The sequence below is a fragment of the Panthera tigris genome, chromosome C1 (genome assembly GCF_018350195.1).
Source record: "Panthera tigris isolate Pti1 chromosome C1, P.tigris_Pti1_mat1.1, whole genome shotgun sequence".
Classification (NCBI taxonomy): domain Eukaryota; kingdom Metazoa; phylum Chordata; class Mammalia; order Carnivora; family Felidae; genus Panthera; species Panthera tigris.
Window position 1 is genome coordinate 80,249,808 of NC_056667.1, and position 26,970 is coordinate 80,276,777.

Genomic DNA, 26,970 nt, shown 5'->3' on the forward strand with positions numbered 1-26,970 from the left:
TTCCTATTGAGATAGGATAGTCAACTTGGATAATATCTACTGAAGACTGAGTTTTGTGTTTAACCCATCATTTGATATCAAAGGTATAACAACGAGAATCATTCATATCCATGTGAGAGGACTTTAGTACCACACGAGAAGATTTGAAGCACTAATAATAACTGTGTTCAGCCATAATAGGATAATTTCTAAGGTGATTCTTTTTGAAAAAATTAAATGTTGTTGCAATGGCAGAGATACTGAAAACTGTTTCCTAGAATTATAGGAGAGGGCTTAATTCAGCTTGGTTTGAGAGGTGAGGTATGTTTTGAGAAAGCCCTGCATAGGGATGCAGTAGATGTGGGGCTCTGGGGGATGTGGGACGATATAACTTTTGACTATTTGTTTGACTGCAACGATGTCATTTTAATAAATATGGAATTATGCCCATCAGGATAGTACCAGTATTGATAAATTTTCATCGGGAAGGTATTTTTCAATGAATCAACTTAGTGAATTTAAGTCCATGATGAGGTTTTTTATGTAATCTACCTAAACAGTTTCTAAGGTTTTTTTCATAATTTTATTAGAGTAATATGGTTGTCAACAGAACCAGTTCTTTTGGGAGATGAATTTTATGACAAAGGTTTGATTCACTGATCAATTTTTGTCCCTATCAAATGTTTACCTTGTGTAATTTTTGATATTTTCACATTTTCTTTGATGCTGTCATTTATTCCAGGTTCAATTTTCCTGGGCCATATTTGCAGATCAACATTTGTTAAGAAGACGGGGCATCTAACCTTTACATTTGCATTTCAGTTTAATTTTGTGTTCATTTCACCAAGAGTTCACATTATAAATTGATGAAAAGACTGATAATTCGTATTTGTTTCTTGGAGTAAAGATGATTATTAAGGCAAATTGTAGGATCTTGATATGTATAGGTGTTGAAACAGCAGGATTAAGCTGTCTTGTTCCAACCATTTCCCAATAGTATATGGTCTCAAGATCAGGGGCAGGCTAGAAGATTTCTTGAAGTATTTGAGTCTCTGATTTAGAATAAGGAATCAAAAAACATCAGCATCTGGAATTCTGTTGGAATCCTTTCACAAACAAATCATATGAGAACACATTTATAACAAGTTATCTTTTGGTAAAATTGTTTATGTAAAACTTTTAGCTCATGTAAGAAATTATGATCATTCGTGCAGTTAGAAGTATATCACAGCTAACACAGTGCCTTGTGCAAATGACAATTCACCTTTCAAGAATCTATAGAAAGCATTTTAATTATACTCTTCAGTAGAATAAATGTAGCTGTCATCTATAACTCATGTGCTAAAAAAAGAATTTTTTTTTAAAATATTTATAGGGGTGACTCATCGTTTGTGAAAGTGAATATCTCTATTTCTTCGGGCTACCTCATTTCTGGTATGTGATAAGTTGATCACTGTCTGTTTCTTTTTAAATTACTCATGGGATTTTGCAAAGAATACATAGTCTATGCTTTTGGTTTATTTATTTGAGAAGTAGCTTGTAGGACTCATACACAGGAAAAAAAATATCTGCTGTGATGGTAGAGCATGAAACTTTTTTCCTGTTGGCTCTCTGGTTCTCTTTGAAGATAGAGCTGCAGAGTGGGGCCTCAGTTAGGCCTGGATATATATATATATATGTATGTACATATACATACATATATACATATATATATATATATACACACACACATACACACACACACATATATATACATATATATATACGTATATATACATATATGTATATATACATATATGTGTATATATATATACATATATGTATATATATATATATATTTTTTTTTTTTTTACTAGCAATGGTCCATTTTTGGCTTAAAGAGTTTCTTAAGTGGAATTCCTGGAAAACTCACGAAGCTAAGCATCAAAGTCTCTCACTTGTAACGGTCCTTGAAACATGTTCCTATGCTCATGGTTTGTAGTGTTTGGGTAAAGATTGCAAAGGGAAACTTTTAGCCATAATCAGTTAAGATCAAGAACTCTTCCTACACCATGTTTCCTTCTGTCATATTTCCCCTTGTGTGGGATGGAGTTAGAATAGCCTTTTACATTATGAGACAAAGGGGGAAATTAAGTGACGATATGCCATTTAAACTCTTTGCAAAGATGTTGTAGACCATCTCAATAAGACAAAAGAAAGAACAGATCCCTGATTTGGACATTTTATAGAGAGCCCTGTTTTATAATTTTCAAATTTAATAAATAGCTGACAGAGAATCTAAATAAAAATAAGGAGATATGAAACAGAAGTGATACGATGAGTGATGGGACTCAGTAGAAAATTTTCTGCCATCAGGAAGTGAATTGTAAGGAAAAGATTAGATTATTATACCCAAACACATTCATTATGAGGAAGAGATAAATTTTGAATTAAAATAATGAGTAAGCTGTTGAATTATTTGATGGCCCAATTAAAAGAAGAGTGAATCATGTGAACACATTAGAAAAAGATTTGCTTGTTTGGCACAGAATGTGCTGTCATTGACAAAGATGACACAAAATTTATAATACGTTTGCCTCATGCACTGGTTGATGAGCGTTGTCAGTTCAGAGAGTAATCAGTACCCAAAAAGTCTTATATGAAGGAAACTTGATAAAGTTTTCTCCAAATAAGATAATAATCTGAAGCACTTATGAATTATGAACTGAAACAAACTTTTCTAAACCAAGCTAAATGAAAAGCGAACTCTCTATGGAAAATATTACAAGGTCATTATCATATAAATTGGTGAACAGAGTATACAGCCAAAGTATATAGAGAAGATGTATCCAGAGAGGTATATCATGCAGTTAATTACTAATATGATTTGCACATTTGTGCTGTTTATTTTCCCTTTAAAATTTCCCTTTAAAATTTCTAATCTGATTTTTTCTTTTTATACATATTCACATCAGTAATTTTTATTTTTTGTGAAAAAAGGTTCCCATATTATAGAAGCTCCAACCCATTAAACCTGAATCCTCCCCTGGTTTCCATCTATGATGGCCATTTCTTCCATGTCTAAATTTCACGTTTAACCATTTGGTAAAGCAAATAATTGCATTTACATTTTGAGAAGTTTCTGTTTTGTTAAACATTCTGTTTTGGTAAAGGAAACCATTTTCTGAATCGTGGTGTTTAGGTTCAGGATCTTTTAAAGAGAAATTGCCTTGATGTCTTTCTTTGCCTATCTTTTTAATAGTCATAGTTCTTGTTTTGTTTTTTTCCTTTTTTTTAGCTGTTTTGAATTAATATTTAATCACACCCTTTAATTTTTAAAGGTTGTTTGTTGAATTTGTCTTATAAACGAGTTGGTCGTTATGTACCTTTTCTGCAACCAGCTTACCTGTTTGAACTGTTGTAGTAACAAACATTAGTAATTTAAGCTTACTTAAAAGTTGTTTTCATTCAATAGTATTTCCATTTTATTTAACCCCAGAAACAAGTTATTCATTTATACTTTCAACAAATATGTAACCTGTGAATATATTCAGCAAATAAGTATTAACTATATAGGCATTGTGTTAGACTCCCACGCTTGTTCTTCGTCCTGGAGCAGTCACAGTAGAGTGGGGGAAACAGCTGTACGGAAACAGATACTTTACAATAAAGTGGGTATTGGGACTGGTGCGATATGAACAAAGTGGGGTGGGATCAGGGTGGACTGTGACCAGTTGTCAGGAAGACAGAGTTAAATACACTTGAGAAACAGTACAGCTTCCTTCCTATGTGATATCTCACTTATGTTTCCTTCTTTCAGATTTGTTGATTCTCATTTTGTATTGGAAAGTGATTGGTGACAAATATTTTATAATCCATCATTGTACAGCGCTGTATGCATACTCCTTTGTACTGGTGAGTGCCAGGATCTGTGGTAGCCTGACAAGTAGACAAGATTGGGAGTAATGACTTACTGGTGAGCAGAAACCTAAACATCCAGTTCCCAGTGTACCAAGACCAACTCCAGATTCATTCAGGGCTCATGCTTGTGATGGGTTATCTTATTCATTAACAAAAATAATTACTTGTGTGTTTGTATTAGTGTGTCTGTTTGGATTCATAAAATTTAAGAAAGGCGGATGACCCCAATTTCACTTAATTTCACTTAATTTTTTCACTTAATTCAATTTCACTTGAATTTTCACTTAAAATTTTTACGATTGTGTAGCTGTTGGTATTTGCCCGTCTTTCTAGATGCGTTTATGACTTAACAGCTAGAGCTAGGGATAGACTCTTGTATAACTAGATTCAGTATTTCTTCTCTATTCAATTCCCATACAATTACATGTACATATGTGATTACATTTAAGTAGACCGGAGCAGTGGAGGAGTCTTGCTCAGAGACTTCATCAGACTTCCAAGCCTGAACTGATAGAGGATACTCACAGCAAATCTCAGGCAGTAATGCATAATAAATTTTAGATCTAAAATTATTTTTCTACATTACACATTTGTAAATTAGTGATTTTACATTCCTTTTACATTAGATAGGTTTCTTCACAATCAATTATTTTTTAGTCAATCTAGATATACCAACAAGCCCCAAATAGATATTTGGAAATAATAGACATACGTAAACCAGAATAGTATAAATTTTATGTAATAGTTGTGGTATACCATTTCATGTTTTCTCCTTTTTAAAACTTAAATATAGCCACTGCCTTTTTTTTTCTGACTTGGTATTGCTAAAGTCCTTATGTTACCAGATATCTATGACTATTTGGAGGGCTTTAAAATATTAATGTGTATTAATATCCTTCTATTTTTCTTTATGTTGGCCTGCACAAAGATAGCTGGTGAATCAGATGTCAGTTTGGCATTATTTCTGCAAGAACCAGATATATCAAAATATCTCTCTGTATCACCCACTTGAAGTAATAAATCTAAAAAGTTAATACGAATATTTCAAAAACTATGCTGGTTTTAATGCTATCAATAAGTGCTTATGTATACCCAAAAGGTATCCTTAATCACTTTGTTTTTCTGAAGCAATCTGCTATTTTTAACTGGCATTTCCTACTGTTTGTCTTCTTTTTAGATTTTAATTGATTATAGGTAGTTGTGAAATATAGACTCTTACCTTTTACATGTCTTAAATATCTGGTGTACAAGCACTTATTTCCTAAACACTTGGTAAAAAGCATGAAAGCTGACTAACAAAACACTGGTTAAATCTGGGAAGAATGTGTGGGTGCCCATGTGAGTTTAATATCATGCTGCAGTGTAGAAGTATGTTCTCTGAACATGAATCACAAATAACCATTGTGCTATGAAAAGAATATAAGCTGGTGAAAGATAACAGGTCACTTACGTGGATTTGTAAATGTGAATACTATGAGCTGCTATTGTGCCTCGGCCACTGAATCACGGGCTTGGCAAACGGCTGGCTGTGCGTGCATTGGCAAGTTGAGTATTTAATTATGTGGGATGGATACTGTTTTCTCTTTGGACTTTTATGCCTTTATTAAAAAAATCAATAAAGTGCATCCTGGATATTTAAAAAAAAATAAATTAACTCTTCATTTAGTTAAGTTGATAAGAAAATCAACTGCAGTGTTTTCTAGAGGTGATTGCTTTTTTGATGCCTTCCTGTGTTCTATTGTATGAAATGAATGATATGAAGTAAGTCTATCGAATTAAAGTGAATCTATTCATAGGGAAACAAGAAAATTAGAAAATAATAATTGTTCATAGATGTAGTGATCCTGTGTCATTTATAGATTTTACATTTCCTATTTGACTATAATGAATTCCCAGGTCACTTTGTGCTGTTTAAGGCTAACAAAATAACAACAGCTACTACTACTATTATTATTTTATATAAACTTTTATGAAGTTCTTCACTTATATGATGAGAACTGGTATTTGGAAAGTACTTTGACTTGATACGTATGAGACTGTTTAAGCTGTTTGTAGCAGCTTCTTAAAAGATTTTCTGATTGTAACTAAATAAAACTTAAAGTGGAAAATGGAGGCAAGTTATCCGTAAGTTTTAAACGTATGCTGTACTGAATAGTTGAAAAGTAAGATTCTTCTAGATTTAGGTTATGAAATAAGTTATATGTAGGTTATATAATGTCTTGATCACTACTAGTTTTGTACCTTTCTTTAGTGTATTTACTGGCATTTTAAGATTCTCTGGGGGGAATAAGTTAGAGCTTAAGGAATCTTCTATATATAAAAAGGTAAAAATCCTACAGATTTTTCCTTAATATTCAGCTTTTCCTCCCTTGGTCAGGATCCTAGTTGTCAGGGAAAATATGACAGGGTAATCTCTTATAAAGGGTGTGAACACATTTATGCTTTAAGGTCTCTTTCTAAGGATAAACCACTGTCTTTTGTACTCCCATTGTGATCTCTCTGGTAGCCTTAGTTTTCTTCTGTGTTTCCTATGAATCACCCTCTCTCCCCAAATCACACCTTTAGGTAACAAGTTATATAACACTGGAAAACATTTAAATTTGAAAAGAAAAGCACTCCTGTAACAGACTTTCCCCAACTCTTATGCACTGGTTACACTACCCTGGAATTTAATCATTACACCATTCAGCTACAATCCAGGAAGAAAATTTGGTTTCAGAGGCTCTCAGTGCCTTTATTTAAGGGTATTTAAGGTGCAGTGTGAATACCTTGAAGGTGAGAACTTGTTTCTTGTTTAATGTTCTGCCCCAGTGTCCACATTTTAAAAACACTTTGCAAGGAGGTATGTAGGAAGTGGTGCTGAAAAATGAAAGGCTTGTTATGTCAGATACGATAAAGTTGTAATTTATATCAGGAGACAAGAATTAGAAAAATATTAGTCTTAGGTTTAGTCTAAAGAATTTCCACAACACCATGCAACAAATGCCATGACTCACTAACAGTTTATCATTAACAGTGTTAAACTGTTTAAATGTTTTAAGATGGTTTGAATAGTGTTGCCTATTCTCAGTTACGCATAAATAATGTATTTCCTTCTTTTCTCCCATTAAGATAGTCTTAAAGAAAAATTTTAATTAACTATCATGGCTGTTACAACAACATTTTAAAAGTAATACAATTTCAAAAATTAACATTTCTGTTGACTAGGCAAGTATTAAAATAGCCACCTAATATAGCTTACTAAAGCAAGATTCAGTAGTAAGGTCTGTGTGATTTCTATTTCCCACTAAATTTTCATATGATATAACATGTTAGGGGCACCTGGGTGGTTCATTCAGTTAAGTGTCCAATTCTTGGTTTCAGGTCAGGTCATGATCTCATAATTAGTGGGATCCAGCCCCGCTCGGGCTCCACACTAACAGCGAGGATCCTGCTTGGGATTCTTTCTCTCCCTCTTCTCTGTCCTTCCCCCACATGCACACTCTCAAATAAACTTAAAAACATATTAAATATTGGGGCTCCTGGGTGGCTCAGTCGGTTAATCGTCCAACTTCGGCTCATGTCATGAGCTCACACTCTGTGAGTTTGAGCCCCGCGTCGGGCTCTGTGCTGACAGCTCAGAGCCTGGAGCCTGCCTCAGATTCTGTGTTTCCCTCTCTCTCTGCCCCTCCCCTGTCCATGCTCTGTTTTTCTGTCTCAAAAATAAATAAAAACATTAAAAAAAATTTTTAGGTAAAAAAAAAAATCAAATAGTTAAATCAAAGAAAATATTTTAAAAACTGGAATAACATGTTAACCTTTTTTTCCACTGAAATAAAAGATTACCAAAATATTGTCATCTTATACTGTAATGAGCAATAAACTAGCAGAAGTAAGTCCTAAAGTATTTTATTAGTTATATAGCTTACTTATTCAAATCTGCATACAACTAGAATTATACAGTGAGCTTATAACTCTACTAATTGAGGGATTTAGTCATGGTAAAAATGTTAAGTGGCCATTTAAAAAATAATATGTGTTATATATGTATGTGCATCTATGTAAAGACATGTGATGTACATATGTAGGGGTGAAAAAATGTGTTTGGGTTTTGGAATTTGTTTTAATATTTACTTTTTTAAATGTTTGTTTATTTTTTAAAGAGTGGGGGGATGGGCAGAGAGAGAAGGAGACAAGAGAATCCCAAGCAGGCTTCCCGCCATCAGTGCAGAGCCTGATGCAGAGAGAGAGAGAGAGAGAGAGTGAGAGAGAGAGAGAGATGGGCAGAGAGAGAGGGAGACAGAGAATCCCAAGTAGGCTCCCGCCCTAAGCACAGAGCCTGATGTGGGGCTTGATCTCACAAACCATGAGATCATGATCTGAGCCAAAATCAAGAGTCGGACACAGAACTGACTGAGCCTCCTAGGTGCCCCTAATATTTACTTTTTCTTATAGAATATCTGAAGTGACCATTGCCGATATTTCATGAACATAACAAACCTCCTTAAGGCCTTCCTCCATTTTGTTTTAGGAAGAGTTCAAGGCTACCTCTTCTTTCCTTATACTGTGCTTACCACTTCACTCTTTTCTGTGTGGAAAAGCATCCCCTCAGATTTGCACAGTTGGATCATTTTAGCAGAACTGTCTCCCTTTCTTTCTCTAACCTGGCTTGGCTTTTGAAGCCTGTTTCCTTTCAATACCAGGAAAGGAAATAGTTCATATATTGGACTTATGTGTGAAGATAAAATAGATGTCAGCCAAGATGATTGCCATGTCTACCCAGGTCAATATTTTGTTCTTAATTAGATTTTTATTTTATTTTATTATTATTTTTTTTTACAGTTTATGTGTGGTGAAGCTAGTGATTTTTTTTTCTTAATTAGATTAAAAAAAACCCAGTCTTATATGATTCTCCTTGTACGATGTGCTAGAACAGTCAAATGCTTGGACACAGAAAATAGGATAGTTACCAGGGGCTGGGTGGAGGGGGTATTGTAAAGTTACTGTTGAATGGAGGAGTTTCATTTTGGGGATATGAAAAGTTCTAGAGACTTAAGCATTTAAAAGTAGTTAAAAGTAAATTTTATGTTATGTATATTTTACCACAATAAAAAGATTTTTTTTTTTTAACAAGCTTATCAAATGACTGAAACAAGGTTAGGAAGGGGAACTAATAATATGCTGGATGATGTATTACATTTTTAAAAAGTTTCAAGCTGGAGCAGTAGGCTGAAACAAATAGATGGAACCTAATAATGATAAATGTTAGGTTTTGCGGTTAGGTGTGACGATGTATATAGGTGGGGAGGAATGATCTGGAGGTGATAAATGACCACAACTTCAGTTGAGCCAATAGCATGTCACATCTGCTTAAAAAGAAAGCTGTTTTCAAATTTAGACTCTATTAGGGGAGGCACAGCATCCAATTCAAACACAAATTACAGTTTTCCTTGTTAGACCACACCCAAGCTCATTATCTGGAGCCCTTGACCTTGAATATGCAGGGGGTAGGGGAAAGGGCTGCCAGATGACAGAGCAGAGATTAGAATAGGAAGCTATTGTCCTGAGACAAACAACTGAAGGACCCAGAGAGGTCAGCCCACAAAAGATAAGTTGTAGGACATGATGGTTTGGAAAGGTCCTGGGGAATGTGAGAGGATTATTAAGTAGAAGAGAATGGACTAATTCTGGATTAATTCAGGTGTTAGAACTAGGACCTTTGGGGACAGTAAAAGTGAGGCAGGTGAGACTTCTGTTTTACAGAAGAGACACCATTGAATGAAAAGAAAATTATAACAATGGCCTTTTAAAGTAGTTCTTTCTACCATAAGATATCTTCAGTCAGATAGATACAAAAATAGATATAATAAGTAGAAACTTTGAGTAGGAGTTTGCACTAAAAAATCTTTGAAGTTTTATTTTAATGATGAAATTCTGTGATTCAGCTGTTTTGTTAAAATGATTTGATTTGGTTCTAATGCTTGGGGGGTAGGCAGTGGGCAAGTAAGAATAAGCTAAGCTATGTCACCAGGTTCCTAAGTAACCCTGGAAGGAAGGGGTGAAAGCAGCTGGCCTACCAAGCCATTTGTTTCTTGGGAGAAAGGGAGGGGAAGAAAGGAGGGCCAGTGACTCTAGTCTAACCTTGTCAGCAGAACCTTTGGGTAGACAGAGTACTGACACTTGCTGGGAGAAGAGACCTTAACTGTGGAATGCCTTTAGGATGTCCCTGGTTAAAGACAACCCATGGTAAAGAGAACACAGGAATGTGAGGCCTGCCTCCTTGGAGAATGTCATGTGCACTGTACAGCTTTTGGAAAGTATAGAATGGACATGTTTTATAAGTTAAACTCTCACTGCTGTGTGGGAAACTTGGCGAACCTCACTTAGTAGAGTGTTCATACCTTCTGGGCCGGAGTCACCTGTTCAGCACAGGGAGGACCTGACTTACCAGCTGCCTTTGATGTCCCGCACCTCTCTCTGTGTCCTCTGAATCATTTGATGGCCTGTATCCTTGGAACATTTACTAAAAGCTCAGTACCGGGAAAGATCACGGTTTCACATGAGTCTGATTTGGCAATCATCTGATCCTGTGTGTTCACTCAGGCCTTCGATTGTCTTGTAAATAAATGATCAAAAACCTTTAATGATTAAAGTTTAGCAAAAAGTTATTAAATATAGGATGGGTTTTGTTCCCAAATGTCACTTTTAGATTGGTGGAACTCTGAAAGGGGTTTCCATGGAAATGTGTTAAGGCTCCGGGTCCATGCAATAACCTATAAAACACCTCACTATTGCTCCCATGGAACACAGTCACATTTTTACACGAGTGTCCGGTGTGGGATGCTCAGAATTTCTCTCCAGCCCTATGGTGGGAAAGTGTGGCCACCCCACTCCCACCCATTGATGGCAGCACAGTATGTAGCACCACGCCAACAGAAGTAGGTGCGTCATACTTTTAGTTCTCTTTCTCCCTTCCCTTCGAAGGCCGTGACCCTAGCTACTCTCAGCTGTTAGAAAATTAAATTTCCCATGGTAAGAAAATCCAGATTTTCATAATCACTGGCAAAAAGAATTTTCAGCTCCGGAAGGGATCAGACAAATCCTGTTTTGTTTTCCCTCACAGAATCACGTAGAGGCCAAGGCAAGTATGAGTTTTACTACAGGCAGAGAGCTCCTTAAAGGTAGATGGCAGAGGTGGAAAAGCCATATTGACCAGAAGTGAATTGTGAGTTTTGTCATAATTTGCTAACAGTAAAGTATCAAAATTTGTAATTTATTTGTCTAAAACTATTAGACTTGAGCCTGTCCCTTTAATCGCATCTATCTCATTTGTATTTCAGTAGGTTTTCTTGAGTAGGAGAGAAGGGGATACGGTGGTGAGGAATCACGCATAACCTAAAGCTTATCTCATGGTTGCCATGTCCCACCTAATGCTGTCACAGGTGTACTGGATTAAACAGGTGATGAGTCATTGATATACAGGAGCAGAAAATATAGAAGCAAGACTGAAGCATAGTCCTCCACCCCTGTGTGGTTTTGAACGAAGGAGCTCTGGGGGTACAGGGGACAAGGCATATGATGGAACCTGTGCAATTCCGTTAGGTAGCTAAGATTTGAGCGTAAGAAACTATCAAAAAATTCAAGGAACACATCGCCCACTGATAAATCGGTAATGCCATTACAGTTTAGGGAACGGAAAGATGACTGTGTTAACTTCTGTTAATTTTTTTAGTCTGAACATGGATATATGTAAAAAAAAATCTGAGACTGTTGAAATATAGGACTTAGTAAGTCCAGTGTTGTCTAGGTCTGATTCTTCAGAGATAACTACTGACCATACTTGATGTATATTCTTGTAGTGAATATGAGTTGTGCATAAATTTTCCTATATATATTTGTGCTTTTTTGAATTTTCTAAAAGAGCTTTTGAGGTAGATGGGACTTACTCTCATTCTCAAAAAAAAAAAAAGTGTTTAGATTAGCAGGAAAAAGTGGGGAAGACTTCCTAGGTCAGAAGACATGAGGAAAATCCCTGAGGAGAAGAAGTCAGACCTTCGGAGGTGATAGTAAGAACTAGGGTGTCAGGGTGGATCTGTGTGCGCTTGGTAGTGGTTGTATGTTTGGATGAATAAGATGGAGTCACTTGATGGAGTCAACATCCCAGATCACCAGACTTGCATTTTCACTTTTCACAGAGTTGTTATAGGCCCATTAGCCAAAAAAACCCAAGAAAACAAAAAACAAAAAAACTTGATACAACTGGCATACTAGAAAGATAAGACTGATGGTAATATGTAGAAAAAAATGCTACATGGGGGAGGAAATGTTGTAGGAGGTTATTGGAATAATATGAGTGATAGATTATGAAGGAATTTAATTTTAGGGGTTATGGTGGTGGTCATGTTAATGAAGGAAAAAAAAATCTAAAAGCCATTTTGTAGTCAACAGAGCAGGGTGACTAATTTGGATTTCACAGAATGAAGGGAAAGAAGAGGGCAAAAGGATCCAGAGCACTAAAGGGATGTGATACTATGGAAGGACATGGGAGACCGTTTGGGCAGAAAGATACTTTGAGATGCTGTGAGACCTTGTGGCAGTAGCACAGCTGTCCCAGGGGCAAGGGGCCCGTATGCATTAGAAGTAAGATTTGTGTTGTGGGGGCAGGGGCAGGAACCAGAAGAAGGATGATCCTCTAAAAGAGGCAGAGGAGAACTTCAGAGAGGCAGAAAGAGAACCACAAAAGTATACATTTGGGAAGACCGTGATTAAGGCCCCTTATAGCAACACTGTGAATTGAAAAAGGGCACTGGGGTGGCTCATTTGGTTAAGTGACCCACTCTTGATTCCGGCTCAGGTCCTGATCTCGCAGTTCATGAGATAGAGTCCTGCATCCGGCTCTGCGCTGACAGTGTGGAGCCTACTTGGGGTTCTCTCTTCCTCTCCCTCTGCCCCTTATCTCTCTCTCTCTCTCTCTCTCTCTCTCTCCTCTCTCAAAAATAAATAAACATTAAAAAAGCGATGAAAAACATATAGGCAGAGGCCATTTGAAGAAATTAGACAGGTCATTAATTTTTATTTGAGGATTAGAAAATATTGACAAGCAAAAAGAAAAAATAATTCCCAAATCCCACAACCCAGAGATGACTATATTTACTTAATTACCATTTACATTTAGGTATTTCCACTTTTTTCCAATGGGTGTATGCATAAGTCAAAAATAGCATTCTGTGTTTGATTATATATGACAAAAATGGGCTCAAAATTTAAAATTTATTTTACACATTGAAGTATTGCATACAACAAAATAACTGGCAATCTTATGTCAGAAAGCAAGAAGCCTATCAAAGACTAATGGGGTTATGTCTAAAGGACATAAGAACTAACATGAAAGCTCTCTCATTGGCTAAAAATGTGACATTTTGATAATCAATTAGAATAACTATTGTAGCCATTGAAAACCATTGACTCATGAGTTCTTAATAATATAAAAAAAAAAAAAGTGGGACAGTTCTTGCATGGGATCTCTCATGTGGGTGCTGTTAAGTAGCATTTGGGACTGGAGTCCTCTAAAGGCTCAACTGGGTTGAAACAGACTCATTCCAGTGTCTGGCAATTGATGCTGGCTCTCTGCTGGGACCTCAGCAGGGCTGTCGCCTACAGTGCCTGTTTGTGGCCCCTCCTGTGGCCCCTCTGCAAAGCTTCTCATGACTGAGCTTCAGAAGACCCAGGATGTTACTTCCACTGCATTCTGGTGGTCACGTGAGTTTTCTAGGGCAGCCTAGATTCAAGGGGAGGAAAATAAGACCCCACCTCTTCATATGAGGAGCACTGTGCACATCTAGGAAGGGAAGGAAGTGATGGCAGCCATCTTTGGAGACTGTCACCGTCTTATTTGTCAATGTTGGATGACATTATCTTCTTGTTACGATAAGCATTTAACTCTCACATCTCTCTTTCCTTTCCCGTCTTCCTTTCAGTGTTGTTAAAGGAATTTTAGTTTCTAAGTTCCTCTGAAAACTTCCATTTCTGGTTCTGTAGCACCTCTTGATACTTTTTAAGGTGAGGTTATTAGTGCTCCTATGCTACTTTTTGTGTCTCTAACCACTACTTCACTTCTCAGTTTGTCATTTGTACTTGGTGGGGGCGGGGGGTTGTATTGTCAAGATTTTGAACCAAGTTTTCCTTTACATCTGTTTGATCCGACACAGAGAAAATCAATATGAAAATTATGACAATCAATTATGACAATCATATTAAAATAGTGGACTGCACAAACAAGATTACATTTCCTGTCTAATTTTTGTTTAGAGTTTCCAATGCTTCCCTTTTTTCTTGCAACATATTCTTGGCCTTTATCATATATTTGAGTTGTTCCATACTCTCAAGGATAGCATCACATCTCTGCGATCGTTTTTTCCCAGATACCTGCCCTTGGAACCCTCCATTCTCCACTTCAGTCTGAACAGACTGCTCTCTAGGTCTGCTGCCCAGTGTCCTGGGCTTCCTGCCATGACTTTCCTGGTTTGGGGCCACTATTTCCTGGATCCCATGTCTGTCTTTCTTGGTTCACTCACTCATTGTGCTGCAGCATAACTTCAAATGATTTCCTAAGGAAGAGTGTGAAGGAGGTAAATTCTCTAAGTTTTTTGTAAGTTCTGAAAATGTGTTTTATTCTCAGGCCATCTGGTTGGATCATTAGCTCTATTGGCAGCATGTGGATATATAATCATATTTAACCAATTCCCTATTGTTATACGTTTGTTCTGAGCTTCACTATTGTATATAACTTGAGTGAACATCCTTATATCTTTTCATATTTGTGCCATACACAATTATTTTCTTTTTTTTTTAATTTTTTTTTAACGTTTATTTATTTTTGGGACAGAGAGAGACAGAGCATGAACGGGGGAGGGGCAGAGAGAGAGGGAGACACAGAATCGGAAGCAGGCTCCAGGCTCTGAGCCATCAGCCCAGAGCCCAACGCGGGGCTCGAACTCACGGACCGCGAGATCGTGACCTGCGCCGAAGTCGGACACTCAACAGACTGAGCCACCCAGGCGCCCCCACAATTATTTTCAAAGAATAATTCTGTAGAGAGGAAATCCTGGGCAAGTGGGATGTACATTTTTAAGTATATGGACATGTTCTGCTAAAATTCTCTTTGGAAAGGTTACCCTGCACCTTCAAAAAGATGTTTGTACATGTTTGACTTTACTGGCTAATGTGTAGAGATTATTGTGTGTAAACATTTTTTTTTTCACCAAGAGATTGGTTGGTTTTTGTTGTTTGTTCTCTTTGTTCTTGTTGTCTGAAGACTGCCAGTTAATAAGGTTCAGGAACTCTGAAGGGGGTAGACCAGAATTTTCTGAGCAAATTGGAAATGATACCTGGAAAGAAGGTAGACATGAATGGTCTTTAAATATTTCAAGGGTTATCATGTGAAGAAGAGATTTTGGATTACCATGATCAGAAGTAGGACTGGTAGATGGAAGTCAGAGAGGGTGCATTAGAGTTCTGAAACTTATGAATAGCACTCCCAGGAAGGAGCAGGCAGCTTTAGGAGATGCTACACTTCTCACCATGGAGTTGTGCAGGCTGAAGGGCAAATTGGAAGAGCTTTGGTAGATGGGATTTAAAAATCGGTTGGTAATAAAACGAGGCCATCTTCAGAGTCCATTTCAACCCTACCACATTATGATGGTAAGAAACATAAAGTTGTCCTGAACAGAGTGAAATTTGAGTTGAGTGAAATATAGTTGTGAGGTGGAAAGTTGGTGTCACCTATTTGGTAGATAAAACTGTTCCCCCGTGGAAGTATTTATTTTTCTTTTCAAACTGGATGTTTTTTTCCTGCAACAATTAGAAAGTAAGATTGACGACTTTTTGAGAAGTGATGTGTGGACATAATTTTTGTTTTATCTTGAAATAGCAATAGTGAACCAACATTTAGTCCTCACTAATTGTGATGGCGACCTGTCATTCTTATTATCATCCCTTTCTGCTCATCGTTTCAGGCTGGGCCCTTGGTCCTGTGAAGTCACTCAAATATCAGTGAGGTGGAGACTTCTACATAGACAGGATGGCATAGGCCCTTTTAGGACTTGTTCTTAAACTTAATCAGTCTTCTGTACAATCAGGATATGAAAAATTACTGGGTTCAGTTTCACCTTTAACTGCAAAATTTTTTCCACTATTTTACTTTTTATTTATTTATTATTATTATTTTTTTTAGAGAGTGGGAGAGCAGGGGAAAGGGGCCGAGAGAGAGAGCATGTTAAGCAGGCTCCACACTCCGCATGGAGCCCAACATCGGGCTTCTTCACACAACCCTGGGTTCATAACCTGAGCTGAAATCAAGAGTCGAATGCTCAACTGACTGAGCCCCCCGAGATGCCCCTTTTTTCCACTTTTTGAGTGCCTTTTCTATTTTCATATTTTTCTTGGTTGCTATTAGTACATATCTTGTTCTCACATCAGTTCTGTCAAAAAAGATGGTATTATGCCCATTTTACAATTGGAGAAACTTAAATTTATTTATTTAAAAAAATTTTTTTAACGTTTATTCATTTTTGAGAGACAGAAGAAGACACGGCACAAGCAGGGGAGGGGCAGAGAGAGAGGGAGACACAGAATCCGAAGCAGGCTCCAGGCTCTGAGCTGTCAGCACAGAGCCGACACAGGGCTCCAACTCACAAACCATGAGATCATGACCTGAGCTGATGTCGGATGCTTAACTGGATCTCGGTGCCCTGAGAAACTGAAATTTAGGTCAGCTTGGCCAGAGGTCACCCAGGAGTGCTAGGGTTCAAATCCTGGCCTCCATGCCACAGGCTTGTGATCCTGTCCTAACATCCCTGCCTCCCCAGACTTACTTGCTTAATTATCATAATGAATTGCCCAAATAGAATAAGAGTTTGAAAGATTCTAGCAGTCAGCTGGCCAATAAATATTTATGGAAATTCTGCCATCAGCAGCAGGATATAGTGGTTCATAGACACTTCCATTTCTCAGTTAATTCTGTCATTCCACTGTTTCATAAAATGGGGAAGATGAGGACGGTGGGAGGGGCAGCCATACACTCCTAATAGCAGCTCTTTAAAAAGTATTCACCATATTTATAGAGATATGGAAATGGGGTTAGAGAAGTTCAGTAATAGCCACAAATCATGCAGTTAAGAAAGGGCTTCTTAGTTTGCTGGCATGCCCATACATAACCAGCTTCTAGCCATTTTCCTTCTGATCCATAGCTGTCATGCAGGTCTCAAATTCTCCTACCTCTTTTTTTTTTTTTTCAATTGAAGTATACTTAAACAATATCCTATTAGTTTCAGGCTTACATTATCATGATTTTATGCTTTTATACATTGCCAAGTGATCTCCATGTTAAGTCTAGTACCATCTATCACCATATAAAATTATTATAATATTACTGACTATATTCTCCTTGCTGTACATTATATCTTTATGACCTACTTATAACTGGAAGTTTGTACCTCTTAACACCCTTCCCTTTCCATTCTGTTAGGCTTCTGACATCCCCCCCCCCCCAACACCCCTCTCCTCTGCCAATCATTAGTTTGTTCTTTGTATCTAGAATCTGTTTCTTTTCCCTTTTGTTTATTCATGTGTTTTTTTAGATTCCACATATAAGTGAAATCATATGGTATTTGTTTCTTTGTCTGACTTATTTAATGTAGCCTAAAACCCTCCAGGTCCAGCCCATTCTTGTTCTCAAATATGGCAAGATTTCATTCTTTTTGATGGCTAATATTCCATTGTATATACGTACCACATCTTCTTTGCCCATTCATCTATTGATGGGCACTTCAGTTGCTTCCATAGCTTAGCTGTTGTAAATAATGTGATGAATATAGGGGTGCGTTGGTGTTCTTGTTTTTTTTTTTTCAGGTAAATACCGAGAAGTGGAATTGCTGGATCATATGATAGTTTTATTCTTAATTTTTTGAGGACCCTCTATTGTTTTCCACAGTGGCTGCATCAGGTTATATTCCCACCGACAGTGCATGAGGGTCCCCTTTTCTCCATACCTTTGCCAGCACTTACTTTTTGTCTTTGATATTAGCCAATGTGATGGGTGTGAGTTGATCTTCCCCACCTCTTACTTGCCAACCCACTTTTTTCTGTCTTGTTTCACTAATCTAAATGTATCAAGTTTTGGAGATTAAATACCAAGACTTTTTTTTATCATAACACATTTCTCATGACCTCTAATTCTTTTCTACTGATCTCTTTACAAAATTAAAATCTGGATATTTTTCTCCTTTTCTTTTACAATGGAACACTAATATTCTCATCAGAGTGCTCACCCACTCAGATATAGGTTTGCAGGACTCTTAGGAATTGGTTTTGGAGGTGATTCTCCTTGCTTCACACTGAGGAGTAGGCGAGGTTCAACTCAGGAAATATGCACCAGGCACTGTACTAGGCTTTATGGATACAACAATAAACGAGACACAAGGAATATAGATAATTTGCAAGGGTGTAAGTACTTTAACAGACAGGCAGAGAAATCTGTTGAAACACCTGACCTAGCTCAGGATTCAGGAGTCAGGAAAATATTTCTAGACGGATGCAGCTGGTCTACCTTGCTAATGCTGTAGGATCTGATGGGGGGGGGGTTGTAAATCTTCACTAATTACAATTTCAGAGAAGTATGGAGCTAGTTTCCTAAGGGCTTCGAGATTCCTAGATCATCTGTAAGCTAGGATGGTAGTTCTCTAACTTTAGTCAATATTGGAATCACCTGGAGGGCCTATTAGAAATATATTGCTCATCTGACCTCCACGGTTACTAATTCAGTAGGTCTGCAATGGGGCCCAAGAAAATGTACATCTAGCAAATTTCCAGGTGTTGGTGATGCTGCTAGTCTGGGGACCACACTTTGAGAACGACTGTGTTAGATATGAGAGAACCATTTTCTTTGGGAAGAGGGAAGAGAAATTAGAAGAAAAGCCAGGATGCTATGCCCATTTCTTTTATAAACTCAAGAGGTTTTTTTCAGTGTGGAGATACTGCATTTTGGCTAAATTTAGATGAAAGCAACATATCAAATTGACTATTTTTACTAGTAACTTTTAGTATTTAAAGACTATTATAGAGTCCAGTTTTATCTGATACTAATTTGACACTTTGGTTAAAAGTTACTTTTATAACCACTTGAAAGGAGTTTGAAGAAATCTTCTAAACTCTCAAAAAAGTCTTAGACATAGTATAGTTAATAAGTTTGTATTTTTAAAATTCACTAGAAAGCAATGTTTACAATTGTTTCTTAAAATTTAAGAGTAAGGCGATTGCTACTATTTCAATATTTTGCATGACTTTGGACTGTCTGCTTAAAAATATTTTAGAAATCACAAACAAAAACTTAAAAAATTTCAGTATTGCATTTCATATTTGGATAAAATGATTTATTTGAAAGATATAGTAAGTAATTTAGCAAGGCTTTGGCTGACCTTAGGAATATATTAACTCATATCTTATAGCAATTTGGTATGTCATATTCTCTAAACATTGGGTATAGTTACCTAGAATGCCACACATTTTAAAAAAACTAAACAAAAGAAGATTGTTAGGAAAAGTAGATTGGAAAAAGAGCTACCTTTAACTGAGGGAGAAAGGCAATGTTATAGATGGGAAAATTTATCTTTAAAAACAAAAGTGAGTGTTAAGTACGTGAAGTTATTATGATAGAGGATTATACTAATCAACTATTTCTGAAATTTTTCTGTCTGGTTCAAGTAAGAATCTCACTAAAGTAACTCTTTTCTTTGCATTTGTTGCCTCCCCAAGGGTCATGTTCTAGTTGTGCACTATTTTCAAAGCTCTTCTCCCTTCCCCTAGTCACTGAAGAATTTAACTATGGGAGAAGAGGAAAGCAGAACATTTCAGCTTTTTAATTTTACCAGGATGATCTCCAACTAAACACAATTACTTATTTTTCTGACCTTTTCTTAACTGAAATATTCCAATCACTTCCTTTGGAAACACTCACCTAAACTTTAAATAAATCACCAAAACTAAAAAATAAGTCCATAAAACATCCAGGAACTTGGAATATGAAAGGCAATTTGCTTCCTATTACTCGAAAGTGCTTCTTTGTGCTGGATGAGTTAGAGAGGTCAGACATTTACTCTTTATTCATTCCTCTTTCTCGGAGCTAGGAATGTGATTTTAATTATGTATTAAAATGAAAAAGTTTACCTACCATTTGGGATTCATTATAATAAAATTCATAATAAAGAAGGGAGTGGCCTGCCCAAGTCCATCCTGGTTTTACTGTTTTACTACTGAAAATCCCGTATCCTGTGAAGTCTTTCCCTTTGATGCAAAAAAATTGTGGCACCCACGATTTGCAGTTCATAATAATGGATCATTTATTGTCGCATTACACTGAATGATACCATGGAAGTGTGTTGTAATCATGAGCATTAACAGTCATCTTTGCCCTTTGGAAGATCAGATGAGAATGAGAACACTATGATACCAACACCAGAATGCCCCCAAAGTTCACCAATAAAGAAGGTTATAGTTATTATATATGGAAATATGTATAATATATATTATTATATACACTAGTATATAATGATGTTATGGGTGGATGGAAAGACACATGGGTTAGGGTATTAGATAACCAAAAGAGACTAGACTGTACAATATGCAGAAAAGAATTTAGGATTGGGCATTGTTACGGATTGAATTGTATCCTACCCCCAAATTCTTATGTTGAGGATCTGAGCCCTAGTACCACTGAATGTGACTTTATTTGCAAATAGGGTCATTACAGATGTTTTTGGTTAAGTGAACATGAGGTCATAGGTGAATAGGATGGGTCCTTTAATCCAACATGACTGGTATCCTTATAAAAAGGGCACGTTTGGACACATACATGCACGTAGGGAAAATGCCATGTGAAGATTGGAGTTGGGATGCCTAGAAGCCAAGGAACTGCAAGAAACTAGGAGAGAAGCCTGGAGCAGATCCTTCCCTAGAACCTCCAGAAGGAGCATGGGCCTGCCAACACCTTGATCTGAGACTTCTAGCCTCCAGAACTGTAAGACAATACGTTTCTGTTGTTTAAGCCACCCATCCTGTGGTACTTTGTTATGGCACCCCCAGCAATCTAATACAGGCCTGCTAGAGATGGGGATGGAAAAGTGCCTAAAGAGACTGCATCTCACAAGTCTGAAATGAGACAGACAAGTACATCTAAATGGAGCTGTACGTTTTTCATCTTCCAAAAAGACACTGACGCTCAGTTGAAATAATAGCAGGCATAAAACTTGGACATACCACATGGATATACACATTTTATTGTTCCCTTGACTGTTCTACGAAACTGAGTAAAGTTACATTTCCCGATCCAGAGGTTGCAACGAAAACATCCTGTCGGCGAAAAAGGGGTAAATTCTAATAACAGATGTGTTGGTTTCTCACAGTAGAGAGAGCTTACTCTGTTGGATATTCCCAATAATCGTGCTTTCTTTCCTCTAGTAGATGTTGCATGGAATCACAGCAATAAAAACTCTTAGCTCCTGGGATTTGAAAAATGGAGTTTCAAGTTGAATTTTTGACTCCTATGAAGATTATAAAGAAACCACATGAAATAACAATTGTTGATGTGTTGTTCAAAGACGAATTAGATTTTGCTCAATATGTCTGCACATTTGGCAGACAGTGCAAATGTAAACGTGGCAAATTCCATTCGGTCTATACACTTCTCACCAAAGAAAATGAAAAGATACTACCTGTGAAACACCTTCCACACCTCGTGTAGAACAGTGCCACAAAGAGATGTGATTTGCTTACCTCTGATGTTGAGGCTTTCATAATGAAAGTTCTTTCCCACCTTTAGCTTCCTCAAGACCTGAAGAACCAATGAGAGTTTTGACTTCACAGAAATGGAGGGAGATGGCTTCCATAGACCTGTGCCTATAAGATAGCTACAATTATTGCCAGCATGCGTTGGCCAGCCGTAAAATCACATGTGTAGAGTGTGAGGCAAAGAGAATGTCCTTCTGTAATTTGGAAATAAATCGAGGATGAGAAAACAGAAAAATATTACATTAAATAATCAGATATTTATGTACTGTTTCTTTAAAACTGATGACTGCTGAGGAACCCGTAAGCATCTAGAAAAGGATGAACTATTAGCACCTCTGTTAGTTAATGTAGTCTGAGGGTTGTGACAAGCATACAATGGAAGAATGGCTCATTTGGGGAAATAAAACTGCTTCTGAACTCAAAAGCATTACCAGAAAACGGTAGCCACATTGAACAGGATTTTCTTCACTAGAACTGTAACTTATTTGGAATCCATTTTGTATGCTTTCCAGTATTGAAAAAGGATGGATATTTTAGAAGTGGATAGTTTATATGATGAATTTGTACATGCAAAAGACCTTAGAGACAAATAGCTGGTCTATCAAAACAAGCCTATAGATACAAAGTGGATGGACCTTTTCAGAGAGCTAGGAACTTAATTCTTGTAACTCCAAAAAGCCTGCTGTTGCTAGTAAAAGTCTCAAGTATTTTATGCTCACACCTTTGTTAAGAAAATATTTAGGTTGAGGTCATCCTATTGGAGTGATACTGTAATGTGGATTCCTAAGAGCAGAGCTACAAGTCAAAGTAATTTTATGTTAGACTGTATTTCATTCTTGAAAAAAAAATATGTGTGTGTGCGTGTATGTGTGTGTGTGTGTACTTGCTTGTGTACACGCACACACACACACACACACACGCACGCACGCACACACACACCAAAGGCTGTAGGCAGTTAAGAGAAGTAATACTGGAAAAAGAAAAAGAAAAATCTGTATTGTGGATAAGAAGATGTCACTATTATTTTTTATTAAATATAGGTAACAACTATTTAATTAGTCCCATTGTATTTACATTCTCCTTTTACAAAGTCTTGGATTTATGTCTCTTAAAAATATATAATAATGTAGCCTCCTAAATTTAAATATCCAAAAGAAAGTTAAAAGGGCAAAAGGAAACCTAAAAATATTACAGTTTCACGCATTTTATTTGTTAAATTAGTCCTATTTTTAATTACGACTAATTACCACTCTTAACTAATCTTGTTTGTTTAAATAAAAGCTTTTATTGTAACAGAAAAGTAAATAATACAGAAAAATATATAATTTCAAATAAACACCGATTCTTTATATTTCTGTGATAAAGTCGTGACACATGTACATAGTTATTTCTCCTATGTTGTCATGTGTGCTTGGACTGGTATGGCTGTACTCACCTTGCCCACTGCCTTTGCCCCTTTGTCCCTCCCCCTTCCATTTCTCCTCATCACACGTTTCAGTTTCCCTAAGGCCAGTGAGTTTGAGATTATAAAAAGTTCTAGATTAGTCTTGGAAAAGCTAAGTCTTGAAACCAGCTCTGAATTTTTAATCTCTAAAATAATTTCCGTGGAGAAGAACTGAAAACCCTTCAAATAAAAAGGGTTTTTTTGTTTTTTGTTTTTGCTTTATATTCCCATTTGGAAAGCAGCATGTATATAGCTTTTAGGACTGAAGTTCCACGTATACCTAATGTTTTGGGGGCAGGTAGGATTATTTCTTTTTATGTACAATCATAATTCTGATTTAACTGGAAGTGGTGGAATGACTCTATTTACCTAGTAACAGTTTTTAAATTACATGATATTTTTGGAATGTATACGTTTGGTGTTCTTTCTAATGCTTATTAACTCTGCTCTACTTTTTGTATTATTAAATTCATACAGTGTACTAGGTATTATGTTTCTAAATTCAGAAAGGTCCTGAAAGTATGGGTTTTAGCTGTAGGATCTTCCGATTGACAAATATTTTTGCAGGTCAAATGTGATAGATCAGTTTTAGCATGTGTTGTTACATTTGGCAGATAAGCATCGGCTCACAGTCTCACGTGTTGTTAATTAGGATATGAAGTACACTTTTGAGATTTTAAGGTGCTTTCATTAATAGATATAAGAATGAGTTTCTATTAGGTATTTAATTGCTCTAAAATTCCTCAAGTGCTGAAATTCACGCTACTTTGGTAATTATTTCTACAGCAATTTGAGGATGCCGTTACTGATGGCTATTTGCAGAATTCATTAATTCAACATGAGACAACAGCTTAAAATCTGTTTTTATAAATGAACATAAGTGTATACAATATGCTGTCTTTTAAAAATAATGTAGAATTCTAGTGACATTCCTAATTTCTCATGAAGAAAATTAGGAGACTTGGTCTGTTTTGACATTGATTGTTATTTTATGCTGAGAAGTTATTGAATGTTCCTTTAATATTTGGAAATTTTGATAAGAATGGCCTCCCTGACATTGTATTTTATGTTTATCATCCAGAAGGATGGAGTGCTGGCATACATTGGGAATTTTCGCCTGCTTGCAGAACTTTCCAGCCCTTTTGTGAATCAGCGGTAGGTTATTGATATCATTATTTTACACTTATGCTGTTTACCTTTAGTTTGGGGAAATTTTTTTCCAAGATCCTAAAGCTACTAAATAAAAATGAGAATATGTGATATGAACTGTTATCACCATTCTGCAAATGAGGAAAGTAAACATTGGAGGGGTTGGAGAAACTTGTCCAAGATCCCCTAGCTAGAAAGTGGTGGTCCTAGCTTTTGAACAGAGCTCTCTCAGAAAGGTGATGATGCTTTATTATACTTGGGTTCATCTTGGGTCCTGTTCATATTCTTTTTTTTTTTTTTAAGTTTATTTACTTTGAGAGAGAGCATGTGTGAGCACTTGTGTGCATGCGTGCGAGCAGGGGAGTGGCAGAGAGAGCATGGTGGGGGGGGTGGGGAGAGAGAGAGAATCCCAAGCAAGTCCAAACTGTCAGTGGGGAGCCCTATGTAGGGCTCAACGCAGGGTTCAAACTCGAGAACCATGAGATTATGACCTGAGCCCAAATCAAGTGTCAGATGCTTAACCGACTAAGTCACCCAGGTGCCTTTCCTGTTCATATTCTTGACACCAACTGACTCCTGTTCCCAAATTCTGATATTGACATTACCTTAGTTCCTCATTTAAGAAAAACAGTGTTCTAATTTTAGATTTACAGAAAAGCTGCAAAGATAGCACAGGAACTCTTATATCCTCCTCACCTAGTTTTTCCTATTGCCCATGTCTTCTATTACCCTGGGACATTTGTCAAAACTGAGAAACTGATATTGATACATCACTCTTAAGTGACCTACAGACTTTGTCGGATTACACCAGTTTTTCCATTAGTGTTTTCTTTTTTGTTCTAGGATTCAATCCAGACTGCCACACTGCATTTAGTTGTCATGTCTTCCTGGTCTCCTGTCGTCTGTAACAGTTCTGAGTCTTTCCCTATTTTTCTGACTTTGACAGTGTTAAGAAGTACTGTCCAGTTATTCTATAAAGAGTCCTCCAGTCTGGATTTTTCTGTTTTTCTTATGACTAGATGGAGGTTATGGGGTTTGGGGAGGAATTCCATGGAGGCAGAGTGCCCTTGTCATCACATCGTATCAGGAGGTACATGCGTCCACATGACATCAGTGGGGATTTGAACTTTCATCACATGGTTGAGGTGGTATTTGCCAGGTTTCTCCACTGTGAAGTTTTTTCTTTTCCTTACTCTCTTCTTTAAGAGCAAGATACAAAATGTAGCCCACTCTCAAGGGAGAGAAGGAATTAAGCTCCACCTCATGGAGGGAGGTATTTACTCATATTTGCCAATGGATTTGTAATGAGGCTTTATTACCCTTATCCTGTCATTTAACGAGGTCTACTGATGTTTTTTTCTGTGCAGTGTTGGCTGTTCCTTTCACTCCATATCCATGGTCCTAGTTGGGGACCTTCGGGATGTCCATGGTTCACTTACTGCCATAGCCTTCCAACTGACTTCCCTTGTTTCAGATTCACCCTCTCTTCAATCCTTTCCTCACAGTGCTGCTGACGTAGTGTTCCCTGTGTTCCATTTTCTATACCTTATTTTCTTCCACAAACTGAATCCTGTTTAGACTCTTCTCTTTGACATTCATTGCAGCATGCTCCCTGTGTCTCCAGCCTTATTTCTTACTACTCATTAGAGTCAGGTTTGAACACTTACTGTCTCATGCACCTCTGGGTTATTCTGACATTTCTTTCTTTATTCACATCATCCATTTACCCTCCATCTTTGAAAAATTTACCTATCTTTAAAATCTTAGGTCAAAGTCCCAAGCCAGGGGAGGCTCCCATGATTGCATGTAGCCTTTTGTGACGTAGCATAGAGATAACCCAGAGAATTGAAACTGTCAAATCAGACTCATGTGAGTTAGAGAATATATCCGGTATTAAACCTTACTAATAATCTCAAGGATCCTGATACATCAAAATGGCTCCCTGGGTCCTTTTTGCATTGGGCACACTGGAAGTTATCTATGAGGGCCATAAACAATATGCATAGTTTATATTGCGGACATAGAAGGAGCTTTCTTGGTTATGACACATCTCCATATAATACTCAGATAATTACATAACTTATGTAACATTCCCCAGAGGGTCAGGCCCCATAAATCTGTACATTTTAGGTTTGTTTGCCATAAGCAATCCTAGAGTAGGTTAAGTCCTAAAAGCATTCGTGGATGAGACTCTCCAGCAACACATACCATTAGTCTATTTATTGGGAGGCCTGTCATTAGTATGCTTACCAAGCAATTAGCCTGATCTTTTTTTCTTGCCAAAGGTGGTGGGGGAAGGGGGAGGAGTGGTCCTTCCACCCCCAAAACAGGAAAGAATGGGTTATAGATCTGCTGCTTAACCTTTTCTTTCCCAAGTGCTTATACACCATCTTATTTTGTATGCCACTGTTTCGGATGGTGTAATCTTTTCTTAACATTTACGTATTTTTGAGAGAGAGAGGGAACACGAGCAGGAGAGGGGCAGAGAGAGAGGGAGACACAGAATCTGAAGCAGGCGCCAGGCTCTGAGCTGTCAGCACAGAGCCCGACGCGGGGCTCCAACCCATGAATCGTGAGATCGTGACCTGAGCCAAGGTTGGACGCTTAACCGACTGAGCCACCCAGGCACCCCTATGTAATCTTATTTTTTGAGGAAGATAATCAGTTCCTTGGGCTCT

General features: G+C 37.2%; 1 protein-coding gene across 3 annotated transcripts in view; it reads left to right on the top strand.

The window, feature by feature from the left end:
* Window positions 1-26,970, top strand: part of TLCD4 (TLC domain containing 4) — a 97,295-nt gene that overhangs the window by 53,301 nt on the left and 17,024 nt on the right. For all 3 annotated transcript variants that reach the window (XM_042997954.1, XM_042997955.1, XM_042997956.1), the window contains 3 exons: window positions 1,355-1,413; window positions 3,779-3,873; window positions 24,225-24,298. In XM_042997954.1, coding sequence (XP_042853888.1) covers window positions 1,355-1,413; window positions 3,779-3,873; window positions 24,225-24,298 — 228 coding nt within the window. The remainder of the gene's footprint in view (window positions 1-1,354; window positions 1,414-3,778; window positions 3,874-24,224; window positions 24,299-26,970) is intronic.